Below are 14,258 nucleotides of genomic sequence, written 5' to 3' on the forward strand. Positions count from 1 at the left end.
TTCCCCCAAAATTTTCATAGGTCTTTTATCTAGATTTCTACTTTGCATTTATTAGATTTTGCTTCGTGTTGCTTCTTATATTCCTTTTTATTAGGGCGACAGTTAATTGCTCTTGAGTCTGTTGTTGAACAATTCTATTTCTGCCATTAATGCCTTTGTGATGCTGAGCAAATTATTTAACTTTTCAATTTTATAATCATTTGGAATAAATATCTTTTAAGTTTCTTTCTGGCTCTAAAGCCTATGGTCCTTTTAGATTGTAAACCCCTTGAGGATAGGGATCTTCTTTTTCTTTATTCGCCATGAATATACACTATAAGGGTTAAGAATATGTGTGGGAACACCCTCCAAGTAGCAGATTTCAACTAGATTTAGTAGTAATAGTAGATAAATCTTAGTGAGGCAACATAATACAGTGTGACTAGTGATCTGGCCTAGTGTTCAGTCACCCTCTAACATTACTATTAGATAAATCATTTGAGAGAGACCCTGGGTAAGTCATTTAATCATGTAGTGTTTTAGCTAAATTATAAATTGCAGGGAAGGTCTAATTTGCTTCAGTAGAGGGAGTTTCTTCATCTGTGAGTTTTGCTCTACCACTGAAATCGTAGATTCCTATTCCTAACTTAGAGAAGGTAAGTAACTCCTATGTAAAGGCTAATAGAATTTAATAAATGCTTAATGAATTGTTGAACTCTCTCTTAAACTAAGATATGGGCAATATATCGGTTGTTTCCCTATACTTTATTCCAAGGGAGCATTCTTATGGACATGTATCACTTTTATTTTTCTTACTGGGGAAGTTTTTTCTTTATAAGAAATAGGAGAGATCTTTTTTTGGTCAATTTAAATTATGTCATTAAAAAAAACTCTTTAGTTTTTCTTATCTACGCTACTTAAGCAAATGTTAATGAATGTAGATCATGTATCTTTAACCTGGAGACCAGTAAAAATTTCCTAACCTTATGGCTAGAAATGGATTTAAGTTTCAGACTAAGTCAATTAACTGCACAGAATTTTCATTTATGTATGAGGGCTTTATAGCAACTCTATTTTTTTATTCTGTCATAAAAACTGCACAAAATACTTCATTTCCTTGATTCTGTCAAAAAGTAAGCACCTGCTACTATTTTTGAGGCTCTACTCCACAAAGAGGTAGGTATATACAAAGGCAAATTTGGAACTCTCCTTGCTCTCAAAACTGTTTATAGTCTTAAAAATATACAAATCAAATGCAAAGTTATCTTCAAGAGGAGTTAAAGGATAAACATTCTCTTGATGGTATGCATGCTCCGTTCTACATTCTAGACCAAAGTGGGTAAACTTCTAGCTGTTCTTTGATGTCTAAACGTGCTAATTAAATAAATTGATTCTTTAATACAGATGTGGATTTGGTTTTCCTGTAGTTTGCATTAACATTACTGGTTGATAACCTAAGATTGATTTTATTTCAGTTGCAAGATGCCCCAGACCACCTTGGGTACTGGACAATGTCTGAACTGTTTCAACGTGTGGGAGGGACTGTTTTGCCTCCTGAAATCTTAGCCCAGTGCTTTAATCAAGATGGTGAAAAATTGCCCTACTGTGATAGGGTGAATACTAACCAGGGACCTACTCAACTCCAGTTCTCCCCATGGATTTCAAGTTTGCCATTTGAATCTACTTTAAACTGCTTGCTATCCCAATCACCCAGATACCACGCATCATTCCCACAAATAGAAGGAATATTATTTCTGCCTATTGAAGGTAAGAAAATAAGGGCAAATAAGAGGCTAAATGTGACTGGCCTCTATTCTGTGTAACAGAACAAACTGATTCAGTTTCTTTAGAAGGTAATTGTGAGAAAGGCTCTATAAACTGTAAAGCCCTACATAAATGTAAGCTACTATTCATTTTATTGTATATTAGATTTTTGCTATTCTTTTTTAATATAATTAAGTCTTACTATAAGCTCTTTTAGGTCAAGGGCTGTTTTTTGAAGTACATAGGGCAGTATTTTGACACCATAGCTATTCAAGTGTTTATGAAATGAGTCAGAAGATGTAAACATACCAAAGAATAATGGTGAATCTCATCATATAGGATGCTAATCCTTATGTTTTTTGATTTGGGGTTAAAAAGTCTCCCTTTTTAATGCTTACTAAGTACTGTTTGAATTCTTTCCCCATGAATTTCAAAGCCATAATTTTGAAGCTATCATCTAGATACTAATTCATGCCTATTGTTAGTAATTCTCTTTAGCTATTTCTCTGAATTCCTCTGCAAAATCAATGGTATTATTTCTGATGCTACATAGCTGTAATGTAGTCTTTGAATCAAATAATTATTTTTGAACCACAACTGACAAAATAATTTACTTTTTCTAATGGATATGTCTCTTAAATTGAAAGTTAATGTTATTCTTTATAAAACAGGTAATAAGCCTCAGCAAACCTGGAAAGTCACCCTTGAGCCTTTAGCTATGCATCAAAGGAACTTTCAGAGACCAGTCAGTATTTTCTTAAATGGCACTGTAACCCAATGGACTCATCCAATGAGCAATAGTTTTGGCACAGAAAGCTGGATTCTACAGAGCTTGGAGAATGAGAAATCAGAACAAGGGAAATTATTTCAGCAACTTGTTAGAAGACTGTCAGTTGAAAAATTACATTTGGTAAATATTGCTTATATTAAATAGTTTTGCGTAAGAGAAATTTTATCTTTCTGTGTTGACATAGTGAAGTATATTTCCCAAATTATTGGAGAACATAAGGCATAGTCATGATAATTGTGAATGTTGATGCATGTGTTCATGTATGTGAATATGTGTATCTGTGTGTGTATATGTGTATGTGTTTGGAAATATGGAACCAGGAAAGAAAAGGTACCTATTTGACACCATTAGATTCCAGATGGACTTAGTATGTGATGAAATTCAAGGAGGAATACAACAATCAGTAAACGCACCTGCTGCCTTGGTGTTTTGTAAACCAAGTTTTCATTTGTTTTGTCAGTTACCTGCTTTCTTCCTCTGTGGATCTTATTGTGAACTAAATTTGCTGTTTGAAAACCAAGGAACAATAGACTTTCTGATGTAACCATAAATGTAAAAAGAAACTTTCAACTTCTAATTTTTTACTAACTTCCATTCTGGTCTGGACATCACAACAATAGATTTAAGATCATTATTTGAATTTCCTTTTCTGTGTGTAGGTTGCTGATGTAGATCCTGGTGAAAGTTGGCCACCTAGTACCGGAATTATATCTCCTCTTTCCAACACTGCTACAATTCTTACTGTGTTTCGAAATGAACATAATGAATTCCAGGAATATCTCCACCAAGATATGACAGAGAATCTTCATGATTCAACCTACCTTCTTCCAGATGTTGTAAAGAGTGTATTGAACCAAATTCATAATTCACATGAAAATTCTAATACTTCTGGTGAGCACATTGCTACTATAGTATTAAAGTTGAGCTCTAGTATCCTTAAATAAGTTTTTATTTTTGGTTTTCTCTATCTATAAAGTAAAGAATCACTGTAGAACTGAACCTCATCTGCCCATACTTATGGCAAATCTCAAAATTGTAGACTTTAGAGTTGGAAAGAATAATTAGGTATATTCACCAAAGATCACCAAAGAGATGGAGTTTCAGATCTTTTGTTGTGCTATGAAGCCCTTTTCAGAATACCGTTTTTTAATGCATTAAATAACCTAAAATTATTATTATTTTTTTTTATTTTGCTGAGGCAATTGGGGTTAAGTGACTTGCCCAGGGTCACACAGCTAGGAAGTGTTAAGTTTCTGAGGCCAGAAACTCAAGTCCTCCTGACTAAAGGGCTGGTACTCTATCCACTGTACCATCTAGCTGCCCCATAACCTAGAATTATTTTTTTTTTTAAAATTATAGTGAAATACAAACAAAATTCAGTTGATAAACCTTAGATTAAAAACTTTTAAAAGTTCCTGGAGTTTATACTCCCACATTTTATAGTTGAAGCAACTGATGTCCAGAAGGATTAAGTAACTTTTTAAAGATGTTATAAGTAGTAAATAGCAAAGCTAACAATTAGACTTAAATCCCTTAGCTCCAGATGCAGGGCTTGTCACACTACCTCATACTACCTTCCTTAGCATTGTTACCCTTAGAGTAAAAACCATTGTTTATTGGAGTTGAATGTGTTTGAACATATTCAGTAGTGATTAAAACATAGGCATCCAAGTATAACTTTGATTACTATATATATCAGTCATCTATCAAATTTTTTTTGTATTGTCATTTTTGTATGTCATGGATTCCTTTGGCAAGTTTGGTCAAGTCTATGGATCCCTTCTCAGAATAACATTTTAAATACATAAAATAAAAAAAAAATAATTATTTTGAGTTAGATAGCTTTTTTCTGCATCTAAGTTCACAGACCCCCTATAATCTAACCACAGACTTCTTATGGGTTCTGTAGATCTAGATTAAGAACCTCAAAAGAATAATTCTTGATTTGGCCTTTGAGGAGAGAAATTGAGTGGGGGAGGGAAGGTCAGGTTTTCTAAATTTTTAAAATTTTTTGTAATGTATTATTTCCTTCTATTTATGACCCTTTCTCTTTCTCACCCACCCCCACCCCAATAGACATTCCTGTTTCTGACTGGGTCCAGCAGGAACTTGGCCGGACTCACCCTTGGAGTACTGCAGTTGTGGAAAAATGGTTTCCTTTCTCTAATCACAGTGGCGCAAGTTCAAATTTAATGGAATCATTCTGGTAAAACATCTTATTTCTCTGTCTGTTGCATAGTTATTAATGTTAGCTCTCATATCTGCATATGTGCAGTTATCTGCATATATATTGCCTAATTTGATTTTCTCCCTGCCAGCTAATATGCATCTTCTGAAGTCCAGTTGACACATGCTAAGGGAATACAAACTTATTTTAATATCAGCCTAAGCAATTAGGAATTTGTTTCAAAAAATGTAATATATTCTAAATGCAATTAGGAATTACTTTAAATCTACTCCTTGGATTATCTGAAATAATTGTGTCCACTATAATCAGTTTAATTTTTATATTCAAGTACTTAATATGTATTAGAAATTGTATTCTATGAAGTATCAGTTTTTCTTTTTGATGTCCTTCATGTTAAGTCATCTTGGTGAACTGAATTACCTAAATTCACCCTTGAAAAGAACTTTATCCTACAAGGCTTAGTTCATTTTGTTTATGGTGAAATTTATTCAGTGAAGTAAACATTTGTCAAAATGCAGGATTCATGTGCTTTGTGGAATTTGGTCTAGCAAAATCTTAATCTGTTGGGTTTTTCTGGCATGTTATCTCTAGGTTACTAGAAATTTATACCCATAAAATGAGTGTTAAATTCCACTCACATATTTATCAATCAGTTATGTACCTGTAGTTTATGTGTGTATTGGAGGACAGGGGAAATCTAATCTAATAGCTGTATACATTTACTATTCTTATATTCTCTTATCCCAGTCTGAAATTATATCAAGTAATGGAAGTTGCTATTAAACAGATAATGAACAAAAGATGCGGCAAATTTTGAAAGTTGTACTATTACCAGAGTCCCATAGACATTGAACTTTTACCCATTGGTTAGGGTTCTGAGTTTTCTTCCCAGACTGAAGACAGAATTGAATGATCACGAGGCACAAAAAATTAGAAGTAAACTAATTATTCTCATTGATCCTTTATTAATAATCCAGCACTAACTTTTCATGGAATTATTTAGAACTAATTTCACTCACATTTAGTAATTGGTCCCTGTTTTAAAATCACTTGCTATATATGGCCAGCTAGTTTAAACAAAACAACATAGATGCTTCAAAATAAGATATTGTCCTTGACAATAAGGTATTAACAGTAATGTTAGGCTTTTTGGAAGGATATTTGGTTTTTCTAAAAAGATTGATAATTTTTGACCTTTGAAAAGCAATTTACACACTGAACAAGAAGACTTGGTCATTAGTCTTGGCTCTGCCACTTAGCTAGCTGTATAACTATGAACAAATCTTTTTCTTCATTTGTAAAATGAGATTAATAATATTCATCTCACATTATTATGAATAAATTATTCTGTAAATAACGAAGCTTTGCATAAATGAGTTATTTTACTGTTATGTGTGAACCAATTTATTTACAGGTTATTACAAGCTACCTCAACTAATAAGGAAGAATCCTCTAGGACAGAAGGAGAGCTAACACATTTTCTCTCTGAATTCTACCAGAGAAAATCTCGTGAAGAATTTACTATGATTGGTCAAGAAGATAACAAAAAGAAACGTATGTATAGAACAAAATTGTTTCTTTTTTTAACTTTTTTTAATTCGGAATTTAACAAAATTTTTAAATGAGTATTTCCAAAGTAGAACATAAAAAGATGGATATGAAACAGGTCCATATTGCTTTTTTTTTAAAGCATATAATGAATTCAGCCTATTACTTTCAAAATGTCCTTATTTATCACTACTTCTACATTCCTTTCTTCATTTTTTTATGTTTCAGTTGCTCTATTTTATCTTTTTCACCTTTATTTTTAGGCTTCACCATATAGAGTGGGTTATTCTTGCGTGTAAGCTTTTTGAAATAATTGTATTTTAAAATCTCTTGTTTGTAGTAAAAACTACTAAGTCTTGTGTAATCCTTACAATGGTTTCTTGATACTTGAACTCTGGCTGTTTGTAAGTTTTTTTTCTTACATGGTATCTCTGAATTTACAGCGTGATAGTCCTGTGACTTTTTTCTTTTTGAAATTTCTCCCAAGAAGTGATTGATGGACTTTTTCTAGCTTCACTTTGCCCTCTGGTTCTCATAGATAAAAGTAATTTTACTTTATGATTTCTTGAAATAGTGTCCAGGCTTTTTTTTTTTTTAGTCATGATTTTTACGCAGTCTATAATTCTTAAATTCCTCCTTCCTGACCTGTTTTCCAAAACAGCTATCTTTAATTACAGATACCTTATATTTTCTTCTATTTTTTTAGTTTTTTTTATTTTGTTCTAATATTTCTTACTGTCTAGTATAATCATTAATTTCTATTTGGTCTTTTCTAATTTGAGATTAGCTTATTACTTTGGTAAGCTACTTATTCTCCTTCCATTTTCTTTAAGAGGTTTAATTAATTTTTTCTCTTCATTTGTTTTATCTATTTATATAGTAAAATAGAAAACTGGTTTTTCTCTTTAATTTTCCACTTAACATGGTAACAAAATTATTTTTTTCTTTCTAGGTTATATTTTTGGGTATCTTAAATCTACTATATTTCTTTTTGTGGTATGTGTGTGTATGGGGATGTACAAACATGTATACGTGTGTGTGTATGTGTGTGTATATATATATATATATATATATATATATATATATATATATATATGTATATATATGTATATATATATATATATATGTATATATATATATCATATTTATTCATCTCTCCAGTCTTGATTTCCAAATTGAGGCTTTGTGTCAGAACTAGAATCTAACTCTTAATGCATTTTACATTTGATTTCTTGCTTGATCTCAATCTAGGTTAGTTGGGTTCCTGATCTTTGAGATTTAGAATGCTAGGTATTTAGTGGCCTCTGGAATCTCAGTACAGTATACTCATTAGATTTTGTGACCACTATTGATGTGGTATGATTTTTAAGTTTTTACTAGAATAGAGGCATGGAAACTAGACTGCTTCCATTCAGGTAGCTATCTTAGCTAAACGTCAACAGAATTATTTTCTCAGGCAGGTTTCCTTGGGGCTAAAGTTATATTTTTATTAATATGTCTCCTTGAATAGATGTTGAAATGACAAATTTCTTAATGATGGGCAGTTTTTAGTTTCTATAACTGAAATTAATGAATTTTTATTGGAATTACCCTAATAACATAATATAACATAAAACTGTTCAACATATAGAAATCTAAGTTAACTCTTAAGTTAACCTAAGTTAAATCTTTTTCTGAAGAGTTAGGAAAATCTATAGAAACTTGCTAAATTTGTCTGATCATTATATAGGTTTTTTGTTTCCAGTCTTAAATGAAAAGAACTCCATTTTTTTCTCCTATTATATGTCCCTTGATTTCTTGTAGTACTTTCATTTTATAGCAACACTTCCCTAGAAAGTTCTTAATTATCCTTAAAAATGAAAATATTTTTTCTTCCTTTGATATTTTCCAGGGGGTGTCCCTGGTACTCCAGTTAGACAGAAGATGAAGAGCATGTCACGTTCTCTAAAGATGTTGAATGTTGCAAGATTGAATGTAAAAGCTCAGAAACTTCAGCCAGATTGCAGCCCATCCTCTTCAACTGGGGAGAAAATAGTCCAAAAGACAACATTCAGAAGAAATGAAGAAAAATTGGAAGAGAGAGGAAAAATGTTGAGAAGTTCTAAACCTAAAGGTACTTGTTACACCCTCTAATTGGCTGAAGCTATATGATTGACAAATAAGGGGCCCAATGCAGAGGATTCATTTATCTGAAAGTAGGATTTTTTAAATGTATTCTTTCTTTTTTAAGATATATTTTAATGGTAAAAATTTTAATTTTTATAATAGTAACTTTTCAATAACACTTTTTTTTTTTCTTTATCTTCATTGAAAGGAAGAGAGATTAATTTTCTCAGCTCTTCAAGTCCAGCTGGGTTATTTTAGTCATAGAATTTAGTTTTGTTTTATTGTTCTTTCAGCTTACATTGCTAAATCAATGAGCACTTAACTAAGCAAACAAGTTTCCATTTCTTTGTTTCTACAAAACAAAATAAAACAAAAAACTTGCTGTGACTATTTTGGTAAATGTATGGCTGGTAGGGAGAGTGGCATGAAAACTTTATTCTTAATTCCAGTTTCACGATTCAGTGAATTTTCTTGAAATTCTTTGGTGCCAGTTTTACAAATATATTAGTTCTTACTTGGTTTGACCAGAAGAGTTTTAGTACAAAATTATCTTACTTGAGGGATAGTTATTTAGTTATCATATACACATGTATAATCATATACACATGGAAAGGATTATTTTAGCAGTGTCTTCAAAGGATATTTGTATAGGATTTAGATTCAGCAAATAATCTCTGGTATGCTAAACCTTGAAAGACATAGTTTAGATAAAACATGGTTCTTGCCCTTGTGAAGCATATAGTTTAGCAAGGGGATAAAACATAAACAAATAATTGCAACACAGTATTATATAAGTACAAGTGGGCCAATTTTCTATACCCTAAATGTATTTTCCTTATTTTGATTCTTTGTGGTCACTAAGTACCCTAAGTACAAGAGTTTGATCGAGATCACAGAAGTTAACAACAACATTGAAGTTCCATTTAACCATAAATCCATTTTGGGGGTTTAATCTCAAGACATTAAGTTTCATAGACTTTGAATACAGAGAAGTAATAACAAAATTAAGACTTCATTTGACCATCAACTTATTTTTCATTATTATGGAAATTTGTAGAAATATACAAGTATATGGAAATTATAGAATTTGAAGCATAAATCAATATTTTAACCTATTTATATCCTTCATAATTTTATAATGTTAAATTATACCTTAACCTTCATTCTCTCTTTTTTTTTTCCCCTGAGGCAATTGGGTTTAAGTGACTTGCCCAGAATCACATAGCTAGGAAGTGATAAGTGTCTGAGACCAGATTTAAACTCAAATCCTCCTGACTTCAGGGCTGGGGCTCTATCCACTGCACCATCTAGCTGCCCACACCTTCGTACTCTTTAATTGAGGTCCAAAGCTTTGTCCCAGAGAAGATTTGAGATATTTAAGACATTTATTATACACTGTGTACCTGGCACTGTACTAAGTACTGGGGATAAAAAAAATCAAGAACACTAAATAGTCCCTACCCTCAAGGAGCTTGCATTCTAGTAGGAAAATACCAGTATTAAAGGAATCTGAAAAGAGAAAAGAATGAGGCTGCTTGCTCCAGAGCCAGACAGCATGATAGATGTAAAGCAGGCTGGATGAAGGGCCAGAAAAGGAGAGTTGGGAACAACATGGCTAGACTGTTTTATAATGTAGAATTGTTAGGCAGGGGACTCATCAGTTGCTAAGTCAGTTTTAGGGTGGGGTGCTTTCATCACTACAGTGAAAGACGGTGGATATAGATTAGGCTATATACTATTAGAAACAGCCTATATGTTTATTAGTTTTGCTGAACTCTTTTTTTTTCCTTTTTTCTAATCGTTGTGAAAAGGAATAGGTCTTTAAGTAGGGGAAGGAATGGAAAGGTTATGTTCAGAAATTAAGATGATGCTAAAAACTATAGATAACATTAAAAACAAAAGTTTTGAAAATAAATCAAAAGTAGTTATTGAGACCCAATGCCTGAGATTGTATTGTGTGTTCTTACTTATAGAAAGAATATAGAATATTATCAGACAGATCATAATTTAGTTAAGGATCTAAACCATCTATACACAAGCAAATTAGCCAACAAGATAAGATAGTAGATTTGTATTATAAATTAATTTTAAAAGCAAGAACCAATAAAACATATTAAAGATTTTTTAAAAAGAAAGGTTTTGTTATTGAAAGGAAATGATTGTTTATACTGGAAAATGGAATTTTTTTTCTTTTTCTTTTTTAAATTTAAATTTATTTATTTAAAATTTTTCTATAGTTACAGTTAAAACAATTTTGAAACTTTTGAGTTCCTAGTTCTCTCCCTTATCCCTACTTTCACCCCCCATTAAGAAATCACATAAGTTATGCAAAACATTGGAAACTTGGAATTTTAAAGAATGAAATTTTTTTCTTTCCTTGGCCCAAATTTCTCAGTATTTGTTCATTCATCTCTATACATACTTATTTCTTAAATGTGCCAGTCTTCTTGGCTTCTGATACTGAATCACAATATATGTGGTATCCTCCTAAGCACAAATACAATAGAGAGCCACTTTTTATTCTTTTGTTCTATAATAAATCTGACAAAAAGATTGGGCTTCATAAGTGTCCTGAAATTAGCATTTATAAATCTAGAGCTGGAAAAAACCTTAGAGCCCATCTTGTCCATCCTCTTATTTTACAGCTCCATTAACAGTCTCAGAGAGATGCAATTATTTCTCTACTATCACCCAAGTGGTAAATAGCAGAGCCATTATTTGAACTGAGTTCTGTCCTTCCAAGTTCAGTGCTCTTTATTTCCAATATAGCAGGAATCTCAAAATGAAGGTCTGTTTTAAGTGCTACTATTAGATTTGATTTTAAACTTGCACCTTTTAAGGTAGTGATCCAGCATGTTTTAATGTCAGATTGGTTTTTGTTCTGTTTCTGGCAACTTTTTAATCCTTTCATGTCAGATCAAATAATAGATCACACTCCCCAAGCTAAACTGTAGGCCTTATGTTACTTTTGTTTAGTATTAATCGGTACTTTCTTAGATAATTTCTAGGATACATTGCCAGATGTTTGTGCTAAATATGCAAAGCATCAGTCTTAATTGATTTTAGATCTCAATAGTTTAGAGCTGAATATAGGGCCAATGCATCTGGTTGTTATTTGGGTCCATTGTCAATTTTTGGCTTTGATTACTGAAAGAGAAAAACATTGGATATATGGAACTGGGAAAAACTATGATGGCATTAACCTAAAGTATGTAAATGTAGGTGAAAACTGCCTTCAAATCCTTTTCAGTTAAGTCTTAAGTTTTCATGGGTGTGTCATATTGATTTTGGGAAGGATTTCTAAGCAATCATCCCTTTGTCTTCTCAAGAGGCACTTAGCTACTTTTATAATCTGTTGCCTTGAGTTGTTTATTATCTGCACAGAAAATAGTGTTTTAAAAGCATGTCAAGTGAATATTAGCTGCATTTAATGTAATTTTTTTATTTTTACAGATTTTAAAACTGAGGAAGAGCTACTATCTCACTTAAATGAAAATTACCAGAAAATTGTGGCCATGGGAGAAGGCTTACCACAAACAAGTGCCCAGAATATGATCTTAACCATTAAAATGTTCCTGAAATCCAAAGGCACCAAAGATTTAGAAGTAAGAAAGATCTCTCATACTTCCATTATGATCCAGTATTTTGATAGAAGAAAATCTTTTGTGTTGTACCTGCTTAAAATGTCACAAGATTAGAAAGTAAATTGACAAAAATTAGGGCTCATGTGGCTACATAGAAATAAGTTAGTTATAGTTTTATCTTTTCTTGAGTCAGTCCCACATATTGCTTACTATTCACAGATTTCTTAGTTTTTTCCTTTGAGAGCCAGGTTCCAAAGTTAGCCACAACTGAACTAAATCTATGTTTAACCCACATAGCTAGTACTTGCTTTGATTAATAAATTCCTTTATTAGATGTATATTTCGGTGCTATTTCATCCAAAAAAAAGGTCGGCGAGAAGAGGAAGAGAAAAGACCTTTCCTCAAATTAGATTATACATTACAATTTTCTTTAGCCAAGAACTGCATCCCCACCTTCCCTTGACCACATTTTCTTTTCTTTTTTTATTATTTTTGTTATTATTTTGAGTAAAAAATATTTTACTACCCCTCCTCCATTAATCATGTTTAGAAATTTATGTCTTTCTGTATTTTCAGTCTTATCACCCCTCTCTCAGCTAAAAGATGAATGGAATGTTTCATCTTCATTCTTTTGGACTCATGGTGTATCATTATGTTAATTGGAGTTTTAAAGTCTTTCAAAACTGCTTTTCTTTGTAATGTTATTTTCAGTATAGAAATTGTTCTCCAACTTCTGCTCATATTGTTCTTCAAAAGGGTTTCCCAATTCTGAAATTTTCTATTTCATCATTTTTTATAAGTCCTTGGTTTCCAATTTTTGGCTTCTACAAAAAGATCTGGGTTAATTTTTTTTTTTTACAATAGATCCTTTTCCTCTTTGATTTCTTTGTGAGATAGAGACTGAATTGTGAGAAAGCTCAGAAATGGGGGTATATAACCTGTCTAAAACTATATCATTCTGTATTTACAGATGGCCTGTCTAGATCGAATAAAAAAATACCTCCTAAAGACCAGTAAAAGTCTTCGACAGCAATTGAGCAAAAATCTAGACAAGGAAGCCAAAGTCAAAGAGTAAGGAACTACTTTATTTACTTTACCTCAGAAAGGGAAAAATAAATCTCAAATTTAAAACCTATCTGCTAGCTTTTTAGGGCTATATTTATGCTGGTTAATCTTGCATAAAATTCTAACATAAGATCTAAGAATTCCATAATTACTTAATAATTATATCCATCTGAAGGAGAAAATGGGAAAAAGGCATTTTTCTGAAACTTTTAAAGTTTTGTTTTATTTTTTAACAAGGAAGGCTGTTTCTGTTGTAGCTTTAAGTAGGAGTCAGGCAACAGCTTTTGTTGTTGTTGTTGTTGTTGTTGTCTGCATAGGTACCAGCTTCAAGTGTTTCTTCGTTTGGAGATGTGTTTGCAGTTCCCTTCAATGCAGAACAGTTTAGATGACATGGAGCACTTAGTAGAGGAGGCAAGTACATAGCTTTATATCAATAGAACTGCCATATTAAATGCCTCACCTTTTCTGAGTTAATTCTCTTTCCTTTTTTCCTTTATTCAGGTGACAGACTTACTTCGAGCAGTTTGTTTAACTGAGGACCCAGCATATTTATCAGGGTTTTTGGAGGAAATTTTGGGATTGTAAGTTTGATGGTCAACAATTCAGCTTTAAATCTCTTATCAAGGCTTCCATATGAATTTTGCTGTTGAAATGGAAGTCATAAGGATTAAGGTGTTGAAACATAATGTAGAATTTGCAGCAAATTGAAGTTAATGTTGACTAAAAGAGAATTAAAGAAAGAATAGAATGTTTGTTATCTGTATTGCATTTAAAACAATCTATTCCACAGGTATATTGACTCCATTCCAAAGACACTTGGAAATCTTTATTATAGCCTGGGATTTGTGATTCCCCAGAAGTTGGCTGTCATCCTTCCTGCAGATTTCTTCAGTGATGATTCCATGACACAGGAGAATGGATCACCAACACTTTCTGTACCTCATACTCGTAGCATGGTGTCAGTCAGCACTGAATCCGACCAGCTGGAGGAGTTGCGGAGTCGATCAGCCAAGAAAAGGTAAAAGTTTCTAGTGTTTTATTAGAACTGGTGAACTTATTAGAGTCATAATCTTATCTTTATTTTCTCTTCTAATGATTAACTAGTGCTTAATTAGCTTTGTGAATGACATACACTGGATATCCAAGACTCTTGAATTACCTATAAATAGTACAGTATTTTATATTTCACAAAATATTCAAAAATCCTCAAATGAAACCCGAGTCTTGCTTTGAT

The 14,258-nt window shown here is 32.1% G+C and overlaps 1 protein-coding gene across 1 annotated transcript in view; it reads left to right on the forward strand.

Moving 5' to 3' along the window:
• TICRR (TOPBP1 interacting checkpoint and replication regulator) overlaps positions 1-14,258 on the forward strand; it is a 37,128-nt gene that overhangs the window by 1,290 nt on the left and 21,580 nt on the right. Inside the window, exons 2-12 of the mRNA XM_012542354.3 lie at positions 1,455-1,746; positions 2,415-2,653; positions 3,193-3,424; positions 4,610-4,739; positions 6,136-6,275; positions 8,161-8,382; positions 11,829-11,980; positions 12,930-13,030; positions 13,342-13,435; positions 13,526-13,605; positions 13,815-14,042. Of these exons, the coding sequence (XP_012397808.1) occupies positions 1,455-1,746; positions 2,415-2,653; positions 3,193-3,424; positions 4,610-4,739; positions 6,136-6,275; positions 8,161-8,382; positions 11,829-11,980; positions 12,930-13,030; positions 13,342-13,435; positions 13,526-13,605; positions 13,815-14,042 (1,910 nt within the window). The remainder of the gene's footprint in view (positions 1-1,454; positions 1,747-2,414; positions 2,654-3,192; positions 3,425-4,609; positions 4,740-6,135; positions 6,276-8,160; positions 8,383-11,828; positions 11,981-12,929; positions 13,031-13,341; positions 13,436-13,525; positions 13,606-13,814; positions 14,043-14,258) is intronic.

Source organism: Sarcophilus harrisii, chromosome 2 (assembly GCF_902635505.1).
Source record: "Sarcophilus harrisii chromosome 2, mSarHar1.11, whole genome shotgun sequence".
Classification (NCBI taxonomy): Eukaryota; Metazoa; Chordata; class Mammalia; order Dasyuromorphia; family Dasyuridae; genus Sarcophilus; species Sarcophilus harrisii.